We start from the raw sequence: 26819 nt of genomic DNA, 5'->3' as shown, positions 1-26819 counted from the left end.
TATATAGGGTAAATTAAAAAACATTTGTTTTATTAAAATAATATCATGTTTATTATAGAAAATGGATACATATATAAAGGATTAAGGAGAGAAAATTCTCCTCCCTTCCCACCATTAATGGGTAAAGAATGGCTTTGAAAATCTGTTATTTCAAGTCCTTTTTCAATGACCAGTTGCACCACCAATACCTGGTGAGCTTATTAAAAAATACATATTCTTGGACTCTAATTACAAGGCAAATCTTCAGCATCAGTTTCTTCATCCACAAGAATATTCTTTATCCATAAGGATATTCTTCCTCCATAAGAATACAGATTTGTCAGGAAGATTAAGTGAAGTGTATGTGAAGTGCTTAGCATTTTGCCTGACCCAATCTAAGTGGTGAACAACATCCGCTGCTGTTATTATTACCAGTATTACTATTATAACTATTATTGGCCAGGCAAGTCTTACAAATACCATGTATTCTGCTTCTCCTGAATGAGTAAAGAGCAACTGCCCAGAGGGGTGGCATTTCTCATCACTATTTTATTTCATGTACAATAGGTGGCAGCAGAGCCTACATACATTGGCTCTGGTGGTCAAGAAAGGGATATCATGGAATGGAACTCAAGGGAAATTAGGTCTTGTATGAAGAAGGGACATGCTTCTTGTTATTGACATGCTTCCAGTCCACGGAGAAAGGTCCTAGATTGGACACAAAAGGGTTAGCCTTCTACTCTAAGATCTGCCATTTTTTAGGCTTTCTGGGCTTCCATCTGTTCATCTGTCAAATGAGTGCTTGATATTAGATGATTTCCAGAATTGCTTCCATTTCTAAGACTTTACGCTTCTACTAACCGGGACTCGATAATCTTCTCAGCATTCTGTGTGCAGATGATATTGATTTATCATTCATGCTGGACTTCTTTCCTCCTAAGAGTTATATTCCTCTATGCTAAGAGTTTATCACCAAAGGAGACTAAACACAATGAAGAGAAAGCCGTTTTTACTTCCTGGTGTATTTGCAGTTGCTCTATAACGGATGGCCAAATATTTGCTACATTTTCACTGCTATTTAACTCATACATCCACTCCATTGCTTAATATTCTTCTTTTATTATGGGTATGCCTTCCAAAAACAGTGGTTATTCATGACTACTCAGATTACAGCTAAAGTTTAGAACTTTGATATCTATGTTACCTGTAATGAACCTGTAAAATAGCAAATGACTCTTGGACTCCCATTTCCTTTCCTGCCCACCCCCAGTTCATCTGAAATAGGCTGAAATACCTGTTGCTCTTATACTCTCTTTCCACTAGGCTTCCTTATGTAGTACAAATATGTACCTTTTAAACAGCAACCACCACCACTGAACTTTACTGAAGGTTTATCAGGTACTATTCTAAATGTTTCACCTATAGCATCTCATTAAATTCTCACAGTAATCCCATGAAATGATGATATGCAAAAGCACTGCATGGTTATTATTAGCTGATTTCTCCATCTTTTCTTCCAAGCCATTCTTTCCACACCCATTCCAAAGTTATTTACCAGATTGTAGCCCAAGCCTGTAACATACTTTCCATGCTCTCCACCAAACTTATACAAAACTTACTTCCCAAAAATCTCACAATTCACTATATTTCTCCTGTATTTCTCATTTCCACCTAAAGTGGTATAATTTCTCATTTTTGCTTTTGTATTATTAGTTTAATAATAGTTTTATATTCAGTATCCTTTATTTCCTATTATTATATTGTCTTATGCTGTTCACTTTTGAAACCTCAGATAATAAACATTTAATTATCTTAAGAATCCCTGACTTTAGTATAGAATTAAAAATTTCTAGATTACATGTATGCTCACTATAGAAACCTTAGATAAGACAGAAAACAAAGAGAGTAAAATAGAAATGCCAGTATTTAGGTAACAACAATTAATACTTGGGCACAGAACTGTCATTTGCATAATTGAGATGATACAGTATAAAAATGTTTGGGGTCATAATAATTAGGTAGAAATGACAAATCTTTTCTTTGCTTTATTTGCCAAGATATAATATAGCTCTAATAACAATTGTGTATATGAGCTTTTTAAAAAATAACAGTTCTATTGACCACACTTTTCTGCCTGTTCTATTTACTATCATACTCTACTTCCAACAAGTATAGAAAATTCCATTTAACAGGAATGAAATTATTCTTATTTTGAAGCTTTAAATAGTTAAGTGGGAACTTTAAAATATTTATATTTTAAGGAAAAACGAGCACTTGCCTTCATCTCCATCATCCCCAAATGGGTAGAAGAGAGCAACGGCTAAATTGATGAACACAGCCAGGTTGAAGGAAATGCTCCCCCAGAGGGAGATGTGCCTCGAGAACCAGAACAGTGCAGGGTTATCTAGAAAGCGAGAAGTGTAAAGGAACAGAACGGGAAAATACATTTTGGTTTCAACACATGAAGCTTACCAAAACAATATTTTACTAAATGCATCATTTTTGTAAACTATTATAAAAACCTATTTAAATAAATATTTGACTTGAGTAAGTTTATTAAAAACAATCAGAACCATAAAGGAGTGAAACTTGATTCCTTCTTTCATCCTTCAGCCAGTTTAGGCCTAAACTACTGTAGAAGGGTGAGGAATTTTGCAGTTGCTAAAGGTGATCAGAAAAGGTGATTCTGTAATAATTCTCTGTAATCTATCCGCAGAGCAGTTTAGCAGTTGCCTGGGGTCTCTTTTAATGAAATTATATACTTCATTGTATAATTTGGTAATATTGAAAATTGGTCCCACTCCCATGCCTTAAAGTCAAATAAAAAAACTCCAAACCCATAGCACAGATATATTTCTAATGAAAATTCCTATGACACAGTCACAGTTACCTGAAACTATGAAACCTAATCACGTGACATAGTACTCCTGATGGAGAACTAGTGATTTATAATATTATCTACATTTTAAACCTTAAATCTTCCAAGAACTTGTTGGATTTGGAACAGCAGAAGAAAATGAGCACTACAATAAAAACTGCTAGTAAGTGGAACAGGCTTTGCTGAATATATTCAACAAAGGACTCTGTGTCTGTCATCAGAAATGAATTAGTAAATGCATCAATCGAATACAGTTTACATTAACCAAAAATCAGTTCTTTCCACCTCTGTTAAATAACTGAACAGATTTGTAATGCATGTAAGTTTGAATGACAGCCAAATCTACTAGCCTGCCCTGGGCACTCACATGGCTCCTATAGGTCTTGCCTATTCTCTAACTTTTAAAAACTTAACACCAGGATTAAAAAATTGAAGTTAATCAAGGGGGAAAGGTGCATCGATTTTGAAATGGAAATGATAAACTTTGTAGATATATCCTGTGAATTTCAACCTAGTGCCTATTGCCTACTTACAAACTGTACTTCTCTTTAGTACATCTTGTTTTCCTTCTCTTGGAAGGGAACATTCCAATGCCAAAATATGTTATAATTAGCTATGCCATTCAATTGACTAATGTATCATAAACTATAAACACCTGCATCTCCATCATTCCTGAATTAGGAGTCCTCATTTTTAAAGGTAGACTATTAAGACAAAATTAGAAGATGTTGATGCATGCATTTGTAATAACAAATCCTCACTATTGAATCCACCAAATGAATTAGATTCTGCCTATAGCCTCATAATAAGCTGCTTCCAAATTTTAAAGTAAAATGTACATTGAAAATTATTTTAAGATTTAATTTTTGGTAAATGACAAAATACTTTTTTTTTTTTTTAAAGCACAGACCTCCCCAAAGCACTAGTTCAGTATCCAATTTATTGTCAAGGAGAAAATATATGTGTTTTTTTCATTTTGTTTTGTTTTGTTTTGTTTTTTGTTTGTTTGTTTGTTTTATTGAGACGGAGTCTCGCTCTGTTGCCTAGGCTGGAGTGCAGTGATGCAATCTCGGCTCACTGCAACTTCCGCCTCCTGGGTTCAAGTGATTCTCCTGCCTCAGCCTCCCGAGTAGCTGGGACTACAGGCACGTGCCATCACGCCCGGCTAATTTTTTGTATTTTTAGTAGAGACAGGGTTTCACCGTGTTAGCCAGGATGGTCTCGATCTCCTGACCTCATGATCTGTCTGCCTTGGCCTCCTAAAGTGCTGGGATTACAGGCATGAGCCACCACACCTGGCTAGAAAATATGTTTTTTAAATGCTCCAAATAAAATTGTGTCTTCATATGTATTTTAGACACCCAAAATTTTCACTGAATTCCATAAGGCTCTACATGGTAAAATGCTAAGGAGGAATAATTTTGATTTTTTAAAAAGCATTCTGTTTTAAAAGCTTGAAAATGCATACCACACCCCTATATCTAAAGATGATATTTCTCAAGCACCACTCGAATTCATAAATCATACCCACTAAAGTTCCTGAAAACTACCATAATGAAATACTGTTGAATAGAAGTATTGAGAACATATCCTGTTTGTCTAGAAAACTCCAAGGGACTGAAAAAGACCTACTCAAGAGTTTCCCCCATTGACTTTTGTGAAAAACTCATGAGATCCCTTATTTTGGAAAATAAACTAAAGTTTATTTAAAAATTCTAAAATTTTGAATTTTAAAAGTCAGTGTTTCCTAATAGACTTGGGACCTAAGAGATAAGTCATGGGAACTGTACTAAGCCGATTTTTAACTGGAATATTATAACATTGTTCTATTTAAATACAAGTGTTATGACATGTATAACTTATTGATTTGGGGAGGTAAAGATATGTTCAAAGAAAGAATTACTCTCAGCAAAACATGAAACAATCCCCTCAATCACAGGACAATAGAGGAAGAGTGCACAGGAGCTGAGTGATGTCTCTCAATCCTATTCACTGATAGGCCAGTCAGGGCCCATTCACGGACTTCAAACCTGCGTATGTTCAACATTTGAAACATACAGCTGCAACCCTGCATTTCATAACATTTATTAAAAAATAGGATCATCATGAAGAGTTGATGTAATTAGTTAGGGCTTTCTGTTTTCCTTAAGCTGCATGTGTCTTGGCTCCAGTGGTAGACTAAGCGGACACTCTTAAGACTGCAAGTGATTTCAGAAATATCAGAGTGGCAAGAAATTAAAAAACAATTTAAATGAGCTGCATCATGTGTCTCAAAGTACCAAATTATCTACCACTATGCACAAAACTAACCATTTCAGTTTACTGTACTTACTCCTAATTTTCTTCTGCCACTTCATTTCATTGTAGAGATCTTCTGTTTGCTGGAAAAAGTCATTCACTTTACTTCCTTGTTCATCCCTTTCAGTTGTATTGAACACACGGCACTTGGATTCCCGAGTGAGGTATTCACATATATTGGGGACGGGAAAAACTATTTGTTCCATGGTCCTATCATGCCGGACAATCTGAAAACATTAATTTGCATTGTTTTTAGCTTTTTGGACACCTCAGCCTTAGACTTCCTTTGGTTTTTAACATGAGTTTACTGATAATGTTTTATGAATTCAGTTGTGAAAAAAATGTGCCAACTTGAAGTATCTGAAAGAACCCTTTTTACTATACTACTTTGCATTTTTCTCTTTAAAAAAGAGAAATTAATTGACTAATCATAAGCACTATACTTTGCTTAAAATAACAAAAACTAAAACCTTTTATTCTTTCTAGGTTAGCATTACACTTCTGCCACCCATTTTTATTTTTATTTTTGTGAAGTACATCCTAAAACTAAGACAGTCTTAATTAGAAAGTGATTGGCTGGGTAGCCTTAAATACAGCGCTTATGCTATTTGTATCTTGTTCTTAGCCTCTTCATCCTAAAAGGGGCTGTTGGGTAACAAATGACATATTCAGCATTATGTGTCTGAACTCTACAGAGAAAAGTGCTTTATATCATTAAAATGTTCTCTTACTCATGGCAAAACATATTTTTGTAGGTACAACATCCATGTAAACATATACCCATATTTAAATACTCATCATTTTTAGCCTCCCTCATTTGTTATTTGTGACTGTTTAACTTTAGACTAAAAAAAGTCTGAATATTTTCATACAGCTTTACTACGTAACAAAGGTTTACATAGCTTAAATTTCAAGGTTCATATTTATGTACAGTGCCCAGTTCTCAGGAATGAAAAAGGATTGGCTTAACCCAAAAGAGTAATTCTGCTTCCCTTGGCCACTGACTGGTGTGGTGGTGGTCATGGGCTGTACCTCTGGAAAGTGAGGCATAAAGAGAAATCTCCTGAAAGGGCTTCCGGGAGAGATTTTGCTTCTTGGTAAAGGCAGACAGCCATAAGAGACACACAAAACAACAACAACAAAAACCAAATACACAAAAACAAAAGTTTTTTATTGTTGTTGTCGTTTTGGTTTGCCTGTACCCTCTTTCTTCTTGCTTAGAACAAAAGGGTCTAAGGGCATGATGCTTGGAATGCTAGCAGCCATTTTGCAACCATAAGGTGAGATAGTGTCAGCATGATAAGGAACCTAGTATAAAGATGTGAAGAGTCTGCATATTTTAAGATATCACTGAGTCACTCAATCAATTATAGAACTACTGGTACTCCAGACTTCCCATAAGATGAAATTCTACTGTTTAAACAGTTGTCACTGTGGTATTCTATTACACTTGTAACTGAAGGTATCCTACATGATATGTGATATATTCAATTACATACTAGAATACTGTCATAAAGCAAACTACATGAAATTTAGTAGGGTAAATAAAAATTCCTGCATATAGGCTACAAAAATCAATTGTACAAAATAACTGGACATATTTGGTATGACAGGCAACCATATAGGGAAAAAAGGTTTACTTGATTCAATAGTGTCAAATATTTTTAAAAAATCTCAGGGTGCATCAAAGAAATCATGTCTAGATTATTATAAGCCAAGCTCTTCAGTCCTTTTATGAAATGTTATGTTTGATTATGATTGTCACATTTTACAAACAGCATGGGCAAACTGGAGGGATTACTGAAGGAAATGGAGGCGTGTTAACTGCAAAAAGCCAGAGATGGATAATTTTTCGATACATTTATTCAACAAATGCTTATTCAGTCTTTAGGTAAGGCATGTTGGAGAAAAAAACAACATGAACCCCAATAGGGAAGAGCTTGTAGTTTAGTAATCATGATGGCTCTTCAGATGTTAGAGTCAAGCTATCATGTTGAGGGGGAAAAAATGTTCTGAATGTAAACATTAAAATGGGCTAATGTTAACTCTTTATTTTTAAAAAAGTTTCTAATTATTAGTCATTCAAAATCGGATCAGTTTCTTCCCAATGTAGTGAGAACTCTATCGCAGGAAGAATTTAAAGCAGAAGCAGATCATTACAGGGCAATTCCTTCTTAGATGGGTGATTAGACACAAGGCTCTTCCTATTTCCCAGGGTCTTTAAGTCTATAACTTGCAGATAAACTATTATTCTCAATAACATGAATTGTTGTGGTTATGTTCAAGGCACAGGGTTCAGTTTTGGAAATACAAAGATGACCAAGACCAGTCCCTGCCTCAAGTAAAGGAAAAGTGACATATATGAAGCTAACAATATTCCAATGTGATAAATATTAAACTAACAGAATAACCAAACTGCTGTGGAAGCATACACAGTAAGATGAAATTAATGAATGCCTGGAGAAGGGAGGGAGGACTCTCTGAGTAGCTCATGTGAGCTGGCTTCGGATGAACATGAGAACTGATTAATGAGTTCATCAGCCCGGACCACTCCTTTGAAACCTGGACTTGTATATCCAACTCCATGGATGACTCAAAGTCACCTCGAATTCAATCTATCCAATAACGAACAAATAATCTTCTTCTACCTTTTAGCTGCCAAACTTCACTCTCTCCTAGCATTCTCATACATGGCACCAACTTCTGTTCATTTATTCAAACCAGTAGCCCAGAGGACTTCCTTTTCCACACCATTTTCCTAACACATGCAATTCAACTTCAACTTCAAGCCCTGTCAGTATGTATATGTATATGTGTGTATTTATAATATATATATAACTATATAGAGGTGTATATGTATGTATGTATCTGCATCTATGTATCTATGTATTATCCAGTCCAGCCATCTTCGATATCATCATCTCTCACTTTTGCCATTATAATATCTTCCTATCTGATCTATGTGTGTTTTCTATCCCACTGTCTTTTCCAGTCCTGTCTCCAGACAGCAACCAGATTGATCTTTTGAAAACAGTCATCTCCTTCCCATGTTTTTTAATACCTTCCCTTCACTTACTTTCTTCTTTCTGAAATCCCCATCCTGAAGGAGAAACTCGTACTCAATCTTTAACACATTATTAAAGGCAACCTTCTCAGTGAAATCTATCCTGAAATTGCTCAGGCACCACTAATTATTATTTTCTCTACATTTCCTTGGCCCCTTGTTTATATACTTATAACACAGCATTATCTTCTATATGTGTGAATTGGTGGAGAGTAAGTGCTCAGTAAACATTTACTGAATGTGTGTTATTTATAGCTAAATCTCTCCTCACTGCTGGAATCAATAAAACAACATCAAACAACAGCTCCCATATCTCACAGGCATTAACCAAACTTCTCCCATGGCCTGCTCACTCTATTTGCTATTCCCTGGTCTCTTCTGATCTCCTAGCTTTGTACTTTGACTTCTGGGATCTTCCTCAAGACCTTCACGGTTTGATGACCTATTTCTATTTGTATGGAAATGTTTTTGCTGCTAGTCCAGCTCATGGGTTCCACTAAGTCAAGTCCAACACCAAAGCTGTGGTACTATTAATGTTTACAAATGTGAGCAAGGTATCCACTTCTGTGACACAAAGGTTTGACAATGGTAAACAATACAGTGTAGGGGTTATATATCTTGAGAGTGAATACAGTGATGCCCATCATGCACTCTGCTGAAAAGTAAAAAATATCTGCCAAAATGAATGAATGTATAAATGTAAATTATAGGAGTGACAAGCGTCAACTACTCTGCTCACTTCTGCCTGATTAGCTCTGCCAGCCAGTGTCAAAATGATACCATAGCTAGTAAATGACAGCCAGATGGGTCTCAGAACACATAATGATAAGTCCATTTTGACTCACACCTCCTGAACTGCCACCAACCATTAAATAATGTCTCATTTATGAGGGTGGGGGGAGGTCAATTGCTGCATACTGAAAATGGAAACTGTTAAACCTTTCCAAGGCTATGCTATCAATATGAAAACTGTATTAGTTTCTTTCATGTTTACTCCACTTGTGAATTGTTGGAGATCTCTATTTTAATAAGCCTTCCACAATTTTAAAAAAGAAACCTTTTCCTAAATGATGGCTTCTATTATAATAATCCCATCTCTCAAACGCTATTGCTCTGCAATGACTGACTGCTTCTACAGTTAAAAAACATCTATTAATTACAAAAGAAATTTTACATATAGTTTTAGTAAAAAAAGACAACTTTGAAAGATGTACACCTCAGTTTCCTATAAATCACTCCTCACTCATCCTTTTACTATACATTTTTCAGTTTAAACCACTCAATTATGCATCATTGCTCTAGAAAAAAATATGAAAATGGTCTAAAATAGAAAGTAAGCATAACTTTTCACAGTTGGTCCCTTTCAATAAATAATAGATGGTTACCTCAATCTGTGCAGTGTGGTTGGCATAATACTTTAAAGCTTCATCTCCTTCATCTGGATCCGATCCTGGTTTGAGCATCTGCTGCAATAGTTTATTGTGGCGGGCCAACTAGAGTAGGGAAAAAATAAAGGTTTTAGGTCTTTTTTTTCCCCTTTCCTAGGGTCGAACTTTGCAATAACTTTGTCTACTTGTACACATAGCTTCACAGTCCTAGGGTTAAGGACAATTAGTTACACTTCAGGAAAGCATGTCTGTATTTGAAAGGCAGAGATAATGAAATCACAATGATCAGCCATTAATATTTGTTGATTAAATTTATGTCTTCAATAAACATATGATTGTACCAGGAAGAAGAAATGTTCCCAGTGATACATAATTGACACTGTCTGTAGTAAATTTAAACTACATGCACATAAAAACAAAGTGATCAACAGTGCAATAAATCAGTGAGTAGTGGGAACAATATAAATGTGTGTTTTTCCTATACACACATAAATAGGTATCTGTATTTCAGAAGAGTTTCTCTTATAGCATGTAATCTAAGCTCTACATTAGTAGTTGGTATAAAGTCCTATGTTGCTGCATGTTTGTAAGCCAAAATTAGTGCTTTCTGGGTATAGATCTTGATTTTATTGTCATTGAAATCGGGCATTTAAAAAAGCAAAAATTTCACCATAAATTATTTTAAACTGCTTGTGGTGGAAGTGATCTTTCTCTCTCATTTGAATGTCTACAGCATGTGTTGGCTAGTTCTCTCACTTTGTAGGTTAGTAATACATGTTGCCTTCAGATGTCTCTTTTATGGTTGTCTCAAGCAATTCCTGAAACCTTGCAATGTCTTTCACTTATCAAGTATCCTATTAATGCTTAAATTCCCTGAGGGCTTCTACTAACAGAGACTCTACCACAGAACTCTTTCACTCCCAGCACAGTGCCTGCCTCCAACTCTATGCCAGGCACTAATTCTAAGCACTTCAAGTACATGATCTTACTTGAACGTACTAAGAAATCCAGTGGTAGGCACTCTTATTATTGCCATTGACAGTTGAGGAAACTGAAGCACAGAGAGTGTAAGGAACTTGTTTGTGATAACATAGCTAGAAAATGGCAGAGCCGGTATTTTATCAACATTATAAAGCAATAAGTTTTCCTATTATTCATGAGATCTTAATACCAATTGTGATTATAATCATGGAGATGAATTGTAAATAATAATTCAGAACCTAGAAAACCAAATGAACATTATCCTTATAAGTGATAATTTCGTAAGTTAAATACTCATTACATTGATGTTGCTCTAGAGCAAATCATTTTGAAAACTTATTTCAGAATTGGTTTTCTGGGTCATTAATCAATCACTCAAGAAAACCATTTCCTATTTTCTATTTACATTTTTTAACTAAATTTGAATTATACACATTTTTATTACAAACCACAGTCATGAAACTTGTTGTGACTTATAGGGGTTTCTAAAAATCTCAATGAGTTTGAAAGCATAAAATGATTTTAATCATTTAGGTACCTTAGCATGTTTTAAGAAGTGGCCAGTTCTTGAAGGCAGAACTGGCATGATTTGTTTGCTGATTGGATCTGGGGCATGAAACAAAGAGAATTAAGGATGATTCCAAAGTTATTGACCTGAGCAACTAATAGTTTAGAAATGTCATTTACTAAGAAAAAATGTAGGAGTACATTTAGCAGGATAAAATCAGGACTTTGGTTTTGGACATGTGAAGCTTTAGACGAGGAGCGGGGCTGTTGGATTTGTTTGTCACGAATTCTGGGCAGAGGTCAGCGCTGGAGCTGTGCATGGAGGGGTCGTCAGTATATGGCTGATATTTAAAATCATGAGCCTTAGTGAGATCACCTAAAAGTGAGCCTAAACAGAGAAAAGAGCTCCATGGAACTCCAATATAGGTTAGGAAGAGAAAAGACATCAGCAAATTAACCTATCCAATATAGGTTAGGAAGAGAAAAGAGAAAGTTGTTTAAGCAAGGTAGGAACAAAACCCCAAGCAGCCAGGTGTCTTGCAGCCAAGTGAAGAAATAATTTCAAGAAGGAGGGAGTGATTATCTGCGTCAAATGTGGCAGGTAAGTCCAATCAAATGAGGACAGGGAAATGTCATTTGGTTTAGCAACTCAGAAATTACTGAAAAGCTTCACAAAAGCCGTTTCAGGAAGTGGTGGATACCAAAGCTTAATTGCAGTGAGTTTAAAAAAGAATGGCAGGCGAGGAAGTATAAACAAGGACTGTGAGTAGAGGCAACTCTTGAGGACTGCAGGTATAAGGGAGAGCCAAGAAATAGGATGGCAGCTAGACAAAAGGGCAGGGATAAAGGTGGATTTTTAAAATACGGAAAACAGAACATCGTGTTTGTTTGGTTGTGAAAGGGACTATTCACTAGAGCAACATCTTGACGAGGTGAGAGTGGAATGATCTAGAACATTTGTAGAGGGGTTTGCCTTAGACAGGAATAAATTCACCCTTAGAGACAGCAGGGAATATGGGCACAGATTCAGGAGGTTGGGTGGTTGTGATGATGGGAACACTGAGAAGTTCTTTTCTGGTTACTTTTTTTCTCAGTGAAGTAGGAAGCTGATAATGAGGACGAGAGAGGAGGTGTTGGATAACTGATGAAAAGCAGCTATAAAATAGCTAGGGAAAGTACATGGACTTGAGAAATATAGTAGTACTGCCAGGAAGCCTTAAGGGTCTCCCTTATGTTATGGTCAAAGGGAGGCCAGGAACCATATTTGTGTGTTTTTCTCCAGCAATATTCAGCTGTCTGGGTACAGGCATGGAGTAGAAAGAGAGTTGTAAATAATGAGATCTGTAGTTTTGTTGGGTAAGGTCAACAACACACAAAAAAGAGATACTTAAATACTGGAACTGTTTAAATCTTACATAACTGATAGTCTCCCAAGGTGAGATAGTAATTTGAATAATTTCTCCTAAGTTTATTTATTAAAAAGCTTTTACTTCTTTATGATCATTTTATAGGGTCAAACATTGCTACAGTTATTTTAAGAAACCAATAATGTTATTTAATGTGACATAATTAATAGTGAACAAACCTATACAAATGATTTTCAGTTAGCTTAACAGAAACATTTGTGGGCCTTTCTCCCTCCCATTGACTTAATGACATGATTCTGCATTTGTCTAGTTTTATTGCAGAGAAGAGGCATTCTAAAAGGGACTCAAAAAAAAAAAACCCCACCTAGGCCTCCATTCACATGTTCAAAGTATTAGAACAATATTTTCATTCATGATTAGATAAGCCATCTATACACATCTTTGAAAATCTGAAATATATAATTGAAAAAGAACAATACAAACAAAACAGAGATAACTTCACTGTTTTTTTCCACCTGGAAATCTTTCATATTCTTTGTAATAGAGGGTCTTGACTAATGAGGCTTATTTGCTCCTCCCTGTTCTGTGTTCTGATAGTGCCCTGCGCATATCTCTATTATGAAATTTCTCATATTGTATCTGAGTAACTATTATTTCTCTCCAGTGGTCTGTGACATCCTCAAATAAAGAGCCTGGTCTTACTCATCTCTTTGTTCTCAGTGCCAAAAACAGAACTTGATACATAAAATAGACTCAATAAATATTTGTTGAAATCAATGAAGAAATGGGCTGGTTAATAACATATTTATGTGTTTAAGTGGACAACAACTTTTAAGCCTCAATGAATTATCTCTCTGTATCATCCTCTGTAAAGAAGAAGGGCAAATAAATCTGATTAGAAATCAGATGATAGTACAAATTCCAGTATTTGTAGAAAGAAAATATTTTAATGTTTTTCCTTGTTTGATAGTTATTTATGTACTCGTATGTATTCTGATAGATTGCAAGCTATTTGGAGGAAGGAAATAACCATTTTTAGTGGCATTATTTATTATCCATTTCACATTTATCTTCTTACCACTGAGATTTTAATGTTCATTTCAGTTTGGGTCCAAGTAAGGACAAAGTAAAAAAAAATCAAGAAACTACACTTTCATGACATTCAATAATAATTATTTCTTAGTACTTTTCATCTGTGTTTTTTTAATGTGAGTTCCACTTTTATTGGGTACCCAATCAACATTGAATGGAACCCTATATGATAAAGCAAGGATAGCATTCCTATTATATAGACAAAATGCAAAAGAATTAAGGAATATCTCGATGATTGTGAAATGCATAAAAATGACTGATAACAATACAGGGCTTTCCTGGTCCAAATTAACAGTTTACTAAAAGCACAATACAATGTCTTAGAGACCAATTAACATATGCTCAATAGTTTTTAAAGGATTTAGTCCCCTATAAATGCAATCTAATTTAAAATATTCTATAGAATGAATGTACTGCCAACCAAAGACATTCGGTTGTCTTAGTGATGGACTCTTTAGCCACATTTGTCTACTCCACAGTTTTATATGCCACATACCCTTTTATATGACTTTTTTTTTTTAAACCCAGCATCCAAAGCAGCAATCACACCATTTACTATTATGTGCTTTGGAAACCAAAGGTAAAAATACCTGGTAAGTTTCTGCACAAGTATGGTACATCTGTGGAGAGTTGTAACAATAAGAAATCTAATTTAGATCCTAATTAAAAACTGAAAAACTGCTAATGAAGATATTCAAGGATAGCCATCTTACGATATCCATCTTTACTATTGACAAAGATGCTCCCAACAGGACTTGAAATTAGCTCATGTCACTATACAAGCATGTTCCAGAAAACCAACAAACAATCAATATTAAGGATAATGAGAGTCTGAATTTGGGCAACTGCATTGAATGTTAAAAGGGGGAAATGCCATTGGGGAGAAATCTCTGGGTCTTAGAAATACTTGTATTCCACAACAATCTTTATGAGCCAAAATAGTAGCAATTGTTTTATATATGGTGCACAAATGATGCCTACCCAGTTAGTATGCAGTTTCAAAAGAATTTTAGCAACAAGGAACAATGATTAGGTTATTATTACAAATAGAAAAACTAGGCCTGAGATAATTTCTTACATATCATAATATTAAAGTTTTATAACAATGCAATGAATACATGGGTAGATATAGGGCATGCATACGGATTAGTGAGGAGGGGATCCAAAGCATTGGTGGATAGTCAGCCATAAGAAAGAATAAAGACATTCCCCACAGGAAAGACTACCAAGAGATTCTTTCATTATATGTTGAAGACAAAAGGAAAATCATGCATATTATTATCAATCATGACACGCTTGTAATTTAAATAGATGCATCACTAAATCAGAATAAAAACATGTATATGTATATATTCATAAAATATAGACAGACACATAACTGCAAACCTTATACATAAACATATATAACCTGCAGCAGGGTCTTTGAGCAGCACCGTGTATTTTTTGAATCCAGGATTAGAGAATAAAGATGACAGAGTTGGGCTTTTCATTTTTAGTGGCATCCTTTATTATCCATTTCACATGTATCTTCTTATCACTAGGATTTTAATGTTCATTTCAGTTTGGGTCCAATTAAGGATGGAGAAAAAAAAATCAAGGAACTATACTTCAATGACATTCAATAATAATTATTCCCTAGTACTTTTCATCTGTATTTTTTTAATGTGAGTTCCAATTTTATTAGTTGGTAAAACTGTGACATAGCAATTGGCTTTCCCAAGATCACAAAGTGAGCTGGAGCCTGAAGTCAGAATAACTGCCTTGTATATTCAGGCAACTGTATTACAATACAATGCCTTCATGCCAAACACTACTCCTATTTGAAGCAGAGAGAAATCAGCAGAAGGGGGCAAAAACTAAGGTTTTACCTATTCTAATGTGCAAAATATGGAAGCCTCCTATTTTCAAAACATCTGTTTTTTTCTCTAATTCTGTGACCCTGTAAAGAGCAAAGCACGGTTTTAGCTACTGTGGGATGATAGAGATGAGCAAGACTTATTTTCTTCTTTCAGGCAACCTACTTTCTAGTTGGAGGAATTAAAACAATGATAGACATGTAATTAATACAAGGAAAAAATGAGGGCAGAATTAGGAATCACATTAGATTTGGTGGCACTAGGAAAGGAACCATGTAAGAAGTGCATCTGATAAAGGTTTTAAAGAATGGATGCAATGTCCAGGTAGAAAGGAGGAAGAAAGGATGGCACGAGGAAGTGATTCTGCATAGAGACAGGGATCCCATGAGCCAAGCCATGGAGGATGCATAATGAGAAGAGGGCTGGAAGGGAACTGGGAGCCACACTAAATGCCAGTGTGAGGAGTTCAAATACAGAATACTGTGGTGGGTTGAATTGTGTCCAAATCAAGCCAAAAAGATATACATGTTCAAATCTTATCTCCTGGTACCTATGAATGTGATCTTATTCAGAAACAGGAATTTGCAGATGTGATGAAGTTAAATGAGGTCACACTGGATTAGGGTGGGCCTTAATCCTATGACTAGAGTCCTTACAAGAACAGGGAAATATGGGCACAATCAGACACACAAGGAGAATGCCATGTAATGATACAGGAGGACTGGGTGATATAAGCCAACATATGCCAAGAACTGCTGACAAACACCAGACACTGAAAAGAGGCAAGGAAGGATCCTCCTCGAGGGCCTTCAGAGAGAGCATGGCCCTGCTAACACCTTGGCTTAGGACTTTCAGCTTCCGGAACCATGAGACAAGAAATGTCTGTCATTGTGAACTTCCAAGTTGTGGATATTTGTTATGGCAGCCCTAGGAAGTTAATACAAACCCACCAATGAACTTTTCTCTTGACTGTGGCAAGATAAACTGAGATTCTATTCATCTGTTTCTTCCTTTCTCTTAAAAAAGGAATTTAGGGATAAGACAGGATCCATTTGGGCATGGTGCCATCTGTCCAGGGTTCCTTGCAGTACTGTGAGGTCCTTCACAAAGAACACAGACCAAAGAAGAAATAACTGGTCTTCCCGAATACTGATGCCAGAATTACTACTCTGTTAGTAGGGTCAGAGTCCTGTGAGAAAGAAGAAAAGGCTTTCCCACATGAGACTCAACTGTGTGGTCTCAGCCAGAAAATACTCACTACGGCAGGTGAATATTTGGTACTTAGACCACTTTAGAAGAAGATCAGCTTCAGGAATTCCTAGTAAGGAGGAGCACATTTTCCCCACTTTAGTCAGCAGAACTGAGGCAGGCAGAAACCACCAGGAATATCCAGCATAAGTCTGAAGCTAAACAATCCAGAAGACATGTGAAGGGCTGTACGCACTGTTTTCTCAAAGAGGAGATAGTAGTTTCCAGAGGGGTTGAGAACCTTAGAGTGGAGGGGGAGGGGAAAGTCAGGAGGGAAAATGGGAAAGAGTATGAGATGGGCGATGGGAAGCAGATGAAAGCCCTTATACCCCACCAAATAGTACAGTGGAATGGATGTTAGAAAAGCTAACAAATCTGTCTTTCTTGGAAAGTTAATTCTTGTCCTTCTTTCTTTCCCAGACACCCTTGTTCCCTAGTCAAACAGAGTTGTCCATATTGTCTTGAGCAGATTTTGGTATATAACTGGAATGGAAAAAGAAAGAAGCAATGTTGATGTTTCTGAACTTTCAAAACAGGTTTTTGAGAATCTAAAGAGAAAGCCTTAAGGAAAGCACAGCCAGGAGGAAAATGTGGCAGTGGACAGAAAGGAGAACAGGGGTGATCATTCCAAAGAATACAGACAAACCTGGGGAAGAGACAACACAAACTCTTGAGTACCTTGCAAGACAGCTCTGGAGGATTCATGGACAACCAGACCAAAGGATCACAGACCTAAGGGAAATCATGAGATCTCAAGACAGCTTTGTCTCATCACACACACACACACACACACACACACACACACACACACACACACACACACCACACTGTAGGAAAGTAAGGAATTGATCCCTTCCCTCCCCAGCAGTACCAAAGGAGCGACCCTAGAATGCCACCATCATCTATACAACCTTCACCCAAGGAGTTTTAAAAATATTGTAAGTTATATTTATCTATTATCTTTTTAAAAATCCACTATGGTTCTTAGAGATCAGTTTATTATTTCCTTTATAATGGTAGCCAAACTAAGACAAACATAGGTACAAAATAACAAGAAATTTGCCAGAATTAAAAAATGAAACAAACATCTCCTAATTTCAAATGACCTAGACTCCTACTCATTAGGGTCTGTCTTAAACTATAGTAAAATTGATAAAAGACCTTACTGATTATAATAAATAAATGATTCATGACAGCTCAACCCTTGAAGCAGGGCAAAGCAGGAGAGAAAAAAAGGAAGAAAACGGCCCACAAAAAATGCACTTTAAAATGATTTAGGGCAGTTTTTAGTAAGTATGCTATCTTTGTACTATGATTTTACCATCAAGCATTGCAAAGTGTTGTGACGATTGATGAAGCTAACTTTCCTACAGACTGCTAACACTCATTCTGATAGAATGCTTCTCAAAATGGGGTTTCTGGGACAGCTATACAGCATCACCTGGAAGCATATTAGAAATGCAAGTTCTCTGGCCCCACCTCAAGCCTTCCAAATCAGAAATGATGAAGGAGTACACCCCTCTCCCCCTGCCCCCCACCATCTGTTTTAACAAGCCCTCCAAGTGATTTCAATCCTGCTAACATTTGTAAACCACTGTTATAATAGATAGTAGATGTTATCACCATAAGCAATTTGGATTCTTGACTGAAAATCCACCAGTTTTTTTTTAAACCAAAATTAAACATAAAAGAATCAAGTGTTTTTAAAGAAGTTTTTTTTCCTTTAAAAGCATACAAGAGAAATGTTAACATGTAGATACTCTTAATAACAGTACATTTACTGAACACATTTTCAAAAAAATTGAGATTAGGATCAGAAATATAAAATATGTTCCACTTAATTTTAAACAATTGGTTATTTGTCACTCATAGCTTCTAATTTCTGGGCTCATGAATTTCCATACTGCTTTGCATGGAGTGTGTCACCCAGAGTGCAAGTGTTGGAAATTTTGTCCCCAGTGTGGTGCTGTTGGGAGGTAGGGCCTTTGGGAAGTGATTAGGTCATTAAAAGGGATCAATGCTGCTCCTGAGGCGACTGGGTTAATTTTCAGAGGAAGTGAGTGCATTCTCGCTCTTAAGGAACTGGATTCGCTATCTTGAGAGCAGGTTGTTATGCAGGAAGACTGCTTCGGGCTTTGCCATGGTAGCACACGCCTGCTTCCTTTTCCTTTCTCCACCATGTGATGATGCAGCACAAGGCCCTCACCAGAAGGCAACCAAATGCAGATGCCTGATCTTGGACTTTCCAGCCACTAGATAAATCTCTTGTCTTTATTAATTACCCAGTCTTGGGTACTCTCCTATAGCAACAGAAAATGGACTAAGACATGTACTAAAAGAGTAAAAACTACTTTAATCCAAAGAGGTTTGTATAATTATATGTAATATATAACAAATATATTAGTTTATGAATTAATTTGTATGTTTATTTTCATGAAAAGAGATTAAAAAATTATCTTCTAAAACAAGCTTTTTCCCTACAGTTATTTAAGGCGAATTTATTCTTTAGCTCCATTTTCAACTAAAACAGGTTATGCCTTCTCCTACTTCTACTTCAATACTTCAGAAGCTACTTATTTAAGATTTTATAAAGAATTCATCACTTTAATGGAAAATGCTTGCTATTTTGTATTTTTCATGTGAAATTTAATGAGGTATAATTCTTAATTGGTTTTGATATCCATGTAAGAATATACTTTCTGAGTGACTAAAATGAAATGAAATTAAATACTATGTACATAGATCATCTTATCTGAAATCAGTATTTCACCAAAAATATTCTAAAGTAATCATTATTGTAGTGTCCTAGTCAAAAGAGTTAAAACATTTCAGGGTGAGGAAGCAAGAAAAGAAACTAATTCTACATGTGAAGTGGGGTTATCTAAAACACAGATAGACATTAATAAGAAAAACATAGAAACTAATTTCTGGGAAACCCTGAAATGATGTACACTAGGAGTTTTTGCTTTCGTTACGTAGAACTGATGGAAAAGAGACATCTCTTTGACCTTATTTCTTTTTGATGTAACTAAAGGCAAGTCTTTGAAATTTCTGGGTCTCACTATTCCCACACAAGAAATAATATGTTTTCCTCAGATCCACAGATGACCAGGTAATATTACTTGAGTTGCTTCTTCCAGCATCCAGAAATGAATTTGCTGGATATTTCCCATCCATGTCCCCTGCCACATATTTCAAGTGTGGTTTGGGAAACACTAGCAGAACAGAAGAATCTTTCTCCATGATAATTCAGATAATACGTGGGTATGAAATATTCTTCATTTGATTTTAGTACGTCCTCCACCTAGAATGTAGTTTCCAGAAGGACAGGGATTCTGTTTTGTTTACTGTTGTATTCATCATCTAGAACAGTGTCTGGCACAGAAGAGTTGCTTAATAAATATTTTTTGGATGGATAGATGGATGGGTGAATGGATGGATGGATGGATGGATGGCATACAGTATTTTTTGCTTATTTATTAGTTCAATTTTAATGGCATATGTGTTTAATTTTCTGAAATAACTTGAGTTTTTAGAAAATGATGAATTACAATATTATATGTAAATATGAGAAATGTGGTGTTTTTTGTTTGTTTGTTTTTTTGAGACAGAGTCTTGCTCTGTCACCAAGCTGGAGTGCAGTGGCACAATCTCAGCTCACAGCAACCTCTGCCTCCTGGGTTAAAGCGAGTCTCCTGCCTCAGCCTCCTGAGTAGCTGGGACTACAGGCACACACCACCATGAGCGTGCCTAATTTTTTGTATTTTTAGTAGAGATGGGGTTTCACCACGTTGGCCAGGATGGTCTCGAGATCTCTTGACCTTGTCATCTGCCCGCCTCAGCCTCCCAAAATGCTGGGATTACAGGCATAAGCCACCGTGCCCGGCCAGAAATGTTTTAATTCCTAATCATTTATATACAACAATAAGAAAAATGGGAATGATAGCAACACTTATCTTTTAAAAGCATTCTGATTCTTTCACCGTTTCTGGTGATTTTTTTTTTTAAGGCAAACATCAAAAGGTGAAGAAAGTCATCTTTTTGAGATGTCGGACCATGTTAAAATAGTACCTGTGGTTGACTGGGAAAACGTAGCTCCTGTTCTCAAAGTAATTGCTGTGGGGGGTGGCGGTGGCTTATGATCAGCACTGAGAAATGACTTCTGGCTTTATCACTGACCTTTTATGGTAGCACGTTCAAGTCGTTTGACCTTTTTATGTCTAATTTACCTAACTGTGAAATAACAACACCTTCAATAATATACCAAAGAGAATTACTGCAGGATCTGTGCTCCTAATGCTCCTTAAGTTCCCGAACCAATGAGGCTTAGTGAAGAGCACAATCTTACTATTCTACTTTTCTCTATGATATACCTATTCCAAGAATGAGTCAATTGCTTTTCTGTTGCTCATAGTCTTGACAAAGCCACTTTAAAGTGGGTTAATTAGAGGCTTGAAATTATAATGATGAGTTCCGCAACAGTTCTCACACTGCCAGTGTGTGCTCAGGAATCCAATCTGAAGTGCGCAAATTAGCCAGATGTAAAATCGGGGGTGGAATGTGGGGAGTTGAGAAGAAGCACTACGAGATAATTTTCAGGAACTTTAAGCTCAATTGCTTGAAAGCATTTCAACTTCAGGTTTCTTCAGCTTTCTATTTCTGAGTTACATCAGACTGAGAAATATGCCATTGCTGTCTCTCTGTTTAACTGTCTAATCAACAGCTGCTAAAAAAAAAAAAAAAAAAAAAAAAAAAAAAAAAAAAAAAAAGGTCAGCTTTTGTGAGATAGAGTGGTTCTTAAAAGTGAGAGAATTACTGCTCAAATGAACTGCGTTTCAAAGGCAAACCTAATAAAGGAGGAAATGAGGTGGCAAGGTGAATTTCAACTCTAAGTAGGGATTCAGATCAGTTGAATTAAACTGAAAAGAGACAAAGAGTTTTGAGCAGATATATTTTGTTACTTGTTCATTCTGTGACATCTAACACCCTTTTAAATGTTATCTAGTCATTCAGAAGTTAAATGACCCAGGTTGCAAATGAGAAGACAAAGAGAGGACATGAAAAGTAAGGAGAGGAAGGGAAGAAAGAAAAAATTTAAAGAAAAACTCATTTAGAAAAACTTATTGTCCTTTCTTAAGAAATATATAACCTAGTGGTAAAGAAGCCATTTAAAGATCAAGGTATTGAACAGAAACATATAGGTATATGAACAAAGCTACTGCCTGCAATGTAAGTGTCTTGGGGATTATATAATGAGGTCATGAACTATCTATAAGTAAAACAACGTTATGAATAGTTTCAGATACATGAAGTACTCTATATGCAATATTAACATAACACAAAGACCCACTTCTCTCATTCAATACTAAAACAGAATTCTCCTATGACCTAAGCCATCATGAGCTAAATACAATAACTAATATATGCCTTGTATGTTCATTCTCTCAGAGGCATTTGAACCACAGTAACTCCATCTTAAATAGGGGCTGGATAAAATAAGACTGAGATCTACTGGGCTACATTCCCAGGAGGTTAGGCATTCTTAGTCACAGGATGAGATAGGAGGTTGGCACAAGGTACAGGTCACAAAGACCTTGCTGATAAAACAGGTTGCAGTAAAGAAGCTGGCCAAAACCCACCAAAACCAAGATGGCAATGAAAGTGACCTCTGGTTGTTTTTACTGCTCATTGTGCACTAATTATATTGCATTAGCATGCTTAAAGACACTCCTACCAGTGCCATGACAGTTTACACATGCCAGGGCAATGTCAGAACTTATCTTCTGTGGTCTAAAAAGGGGAGGAACCTTCACTTCCAGGAATTGCCCAGCCCTTTCCTAGAAAAATCATGAATAATCCACCCCTTGTTTAGCATATAATCAAGAAATAACCATAAAAACAGCCAACCAGCTGCCCTCGGTGCTGCTCTGTTTATGGAGAAGCCATTCTTTATTCCATTACTTTCTTAATAAACTTGCTTCCACTTTACTCTATGGACTTGCCCCAAATTCTTTCTTGCATGAGGTCCAAGGACCCTCTAATGGGGTCTGGATCAGGACCCCTTTCTAGTAACAATTCTTTTTTTTTTTTTTTTTTAAGACAAGAGTCTCACTCTGTCACCCAGGCTGGAGTGCAATGGCATGATCTCCGCTCACTGCAACCTCCACCTCCCGGGTTCAAGCAATTCTCCTGCCTCAGCCTCTCGAGTAGCTGGGATTACAGGCACGTGCCACCATGCCCGGCTAATTTTTGTATTTTTTAGTAGAGATGGGGTTTCACCTTGTTGGTCAGGCTGGTCTCGAACTCCTGACCTCATGATCTGCCTGCCTCGGCCTCCCAAAGTGCTGGGATTACAGCTGTGAGCCACTGTGGCCAGCCTCTATTAACAATTCTATAATTGTTAATGAACCTCTGACGTATACCAAATAATGCTCTAGGCTTTGGGGTTATAATAGTGAACAAAACAGACCAAAGCTCCTGCCCTCCTAGAGCTGACTTTCTGTTGGTGGAGGAGACATAAACAAATATATCATCTATCAAAATGTGCAAGTGCTAAGGAGAAAATAAAGCAGAGGACAGAAGTAATGAGCACTGGGGGATGGAGGTTGCCATTTTAAATCAAATGGTTACAGACCATTTTAACAGAAACTTTTAGATACAAAGCAGGATTATGAAACAGAAACTTATAGACACAAAGTAGGTTCTTGACTCCAAGGCACAGCCAGGACACCAGTGTGGCTTGAGCAGAATAAGTAAAGAGGAAAGTGACTAGAGAGAGGGGAGATGGGGAAGAGGGCCAGGTCATATTGGGAGACTTGTGAAGCCAACACAAGAATTGACTTTTGCTGTGAAACTGGAAGTATTAGAAGGTGTTGAGCAGAGAAGTGACATAATCTGTGTTACATTTTTAAGGGTTCACTGTTGCTACTGTGTTAGAGAAGACTCTACAGAACCCACGGATGAACAGAAGCAGGAAGAGTCAGAAGCCTACTGCAAATAATCCAGGTGAAAGATGGGGCTGGTTTGGACTAGGTGATAGTGAAGGATGTGGGCAGATTCTGTAACATATGGTGCAATGAAGAGGGGCAGTCGCAGACATGGCTAGAGGGTGGGATTGTACAGTGGTTAGCATCACGGGCTCTGGACAGACCTGGGTTCAACTGCATTGTATCCTCCTTGTTAACTGAACAGCCACAGGCAAATCACTTAGCTTCTCTAAGCTTCACTTTCTTCTTCTGCAAGTGAGGTTCCTAAGGGTACTTTATGAATATTTACCTCAGAGAGTTACTGTGATATTTAGATGAGACACAGCACCTGATACAAAGTAAGTATGTATTGTGCTCGATAAATATGAACTAAAAGAACAGAAACAAAAAAGAGTAACCAGGAGCATGCTCACTGAGGGTCGCCTGAGCATGTTGGTGAGCACGTACATACTCTGTTTTATCAGAAGCTATGGAAATGTTTGGTGAGGAGACAGACAGGATCAGCTGACCTTTTAGTGTAATTAATCATTTTAGCTTCCCTGTGGACAGTGGATTGAAAAGGGACTTAACCGGAGATGGAGACAGGAGGCTACTGCAGTTGTCCAGGCACAAAATGAAGATGGCAGCAGGAAGAAACTGGCAGTACGAGTGGAGAGGAGTGAGCAGTTCTGCCAGGCTGTTCGGGTGAGGGTGGTACGGGGGCCCAGGTGAATGCCGCTTCTAGTTGGTAGCCGCTTAGAGAACTGTGCCACTCATGGAGAAAAGGGGCTCTGAGTTATTTTAAGGAGAGGCAGATGACGACATCAAGACTCAGTTTCCCTGCAACACAGCACACTCAGATCGGAACAATCAAGAAAGGAAAATGCCAGGGCCCTCCAAGGGAAGCCAGAAAGGGCCTGGCTGCCTGTCACCACCTGCACTCAAAGCATTGATATTTTCTTGATATGTGTGTTTATTACTTTGTTCTCCCTTACTTTGTGTCAATGTTAAACATGAGGGTGTCATCAACGATAAAAACAAGATAAATATGAGACACTTCTAGAATCAATGATACAGTTAATAAAATGAGGGGTGATGGAGGGGAACATTTTCAAGGAAAACTTGCCCAAATAAAAATTGTTTTCTGTTAAAACTACAAAGACATGAGTTTGTTTATTCCTTTTGGAGCTCATTTGTGAGCCCTCTTGCAGCATCCATTTAGGATCTGAACACTGAAGCTGTCTGAATCCGAGTACTTCCTACCTAATGAGCTTCAGGAAGGCTGATGTGCCTCTCCTTCTTGCTTGGGTCTTGGTGAGCTGAGCGTGAAGGCCTCGCCACAGCTCCCAACCCCACTGACATTTAATTAGCACAGTTGCCGTGATCCCACAGCGGGCCTTCCCCAGTGAGAACTACAAAGCACCGCACAGAGTGGGCACAACACAAGCTAAATTCCTAGTCTGGTAGATAAAGAGCTGCTTTTGCAAACTGGACCCTGTGAATATTTCCTATCAGTCCTTTCCTGGTACTGCTTTTAGGCAATGCTGCTGTGCTAAGGGGAAACACACAAATATGAGGAGCCTCAGGAAATCTAGGAGGATGGACATTTTAAATGTACACACACTTCTGCTGAAGAGCAATTGCAGTATATTTAGGGAACAACACACTTGCTCAGTGACAGCAAGACAATCTGTGCTGTAATGCCACCAGTGTTTCTCTCATTCTCCCCTCTTCTCCAGGTTTTAGAACTGATATTTTGCCCTTATTCTGCTTAAGATAGGGATCTGAAGATGACACTCTGGCTGAGCTGCTTTGAGTCATTGCTATTCTGACTCTACTGTGCATTCTGGCGTGTGTCTGCCTTGCAGGTAGTAAATCCCACAGCGTTCTCTGTTCACTGCAGTCCAGTCTGTGTCTCTTACTTCGCCTCCATCAGTAGATTGTTCTTGGAAGGCTGCCGGTGACCTGCTGGGGGCCAAAGCCATGGGTCTGGTTTACAGCTGCACCTCGTTTATTGAGTTCTTGAGGGCCTTTGGCCCCACCCTCTTTTGTGAATCTCTCTTCTCCCTTGCTTTTATATCACATTCCCTCAATTTTCTGTGGGTTTCAATTCCTCCTTCTTTCTGTTAAAGTTTGCCATTTCTCAGGATTCAACTCTTGATCTTTTACTCCTCTCATTCCAATTGATTTTCCCAGGAAATCTCAACTACATCTGCAATTTCAAACAGCCTCTATATACCAATGTCTCCGTACATCTATGCTCCAAGCCTAGCTCTCTTTTCTGAGAATCAAGGACACAGTATCAACTGCCTGTTGTACACCTCCAACCCAGTGTCCCATCAATTCCTTAACTGCCAAAAGTCTAGAACTAAGCTGCTCCTCTTTCCATTTCACCACGAGCCTCCTCTATCTCCAGTCTTTTGAAATGCACCATCATCTGCCCACCAGCCAACTCTATACCTAGAATCACTCAAGACTCACTTCATTTTCTCTCACCTTAAGGCATTCCCAGACATTCTATCAGCTACAGATGAAGTGGTTCTTGGACTTAGGAAAGGGCAGTGGTGATGGATTCTCCCTGCTCCTGGGATACAGGCCAAAACCCTTAGCAAGATCTGCATGTCCTGATCCGACCCTGCCTCCATCCTGTGTCCTCTCTCTTATGGCACCCTAGCTATTCTGGCCATTTCTTATTGTTTGGTCATTAGGGACTTTGCATATAAAGCAGTAAGAGACTCCAGATTCTCCCATGGCCTTATGGGGACAAGAAGTGCACGCCCATGGAGGAGAGTGTTGTGGTTTTTATTTGTTTGTTTTGGTGCAAGCTATTTTTCAACATATATTTTCATGTGTGTAAGTGGCAGAGGTTAATGTCTTTAATTTCTGAGAAGGGGAGTTAACAGCAACAAAATTAGTAACATCAGCTTAGGTTGGTACCAGGAAGGTGGAAAGCACAAAAAGAGAAGGAAGGGAAGGAAATGAGAAGAGGCTGTCTCTGGATCAGATGATCAGGCTATCAGACAAATAGGGAAGGAAGCTGAGAAGGTGAAAAGTCTGGAGCAGCTTTTTTTGAAACTGTGGTCTGCAGGCAACTTGAATAAAAATATCCAGGATATATGGTAAAAAGCAATTGCAGGCCCTACTCCAGATCTTCTCAATCAGAGTCTCTGGGGTCGGGGTCCCGGAATTTGATGCA

At 37.5% G+C, this 26819-nt stretch overlaps 1 protein-coding gene across 4 annotated transcripts in view; it reads right to left on the bottom strand.

The window, feature by feature from the left end:
* Positions 1 to 26819, bottom strand: part of ITPR2 (inositol 1,4,5-trisphosphate receptor type 2) — a 501416-nt gene that overhangs the window by 102067 nt on the left and 372530 nt on the right. For all 4 annotated transcript variants that reach the window (XM_003265625.4, XM_030804417.1, XM_030804419.1 and 1 more), the window contains 3 exons: positions 9605 to 9712; positions 5190 to 5382; positions 2258 to 2383 (listed from right to left, as the gene is read on the bottom strand). In XM_003265625.4, the coding sequence (XP_003265673.2) occupies positions 2258 to 2383; positions 5190 to 5382; positions 9605 to 9712 (427 nt within the window). The remainder of the gene's footprint in view (positions 1 to 2257; positions 2384 to 5189; positions 5383 to 9604; positions 9713 to 26819) is intronic.

Source organism: Nomascus leucogenys, chromosome 23 (assembly GCF_006542625.1).
Source record: "Nomascus leucogenys isolate Asia chromosome 23, Asia_NLE_v1, whole genome shotgun sequence".
NCBI lineage: Eukaryota > Metazoa > Chordata > Mammalia > Primates > Hylobatidae > Nomascus > Nomascus leucogenys.
This window is presented reverse-complemented; position numbering and strand designations above follow the sequence as displayed.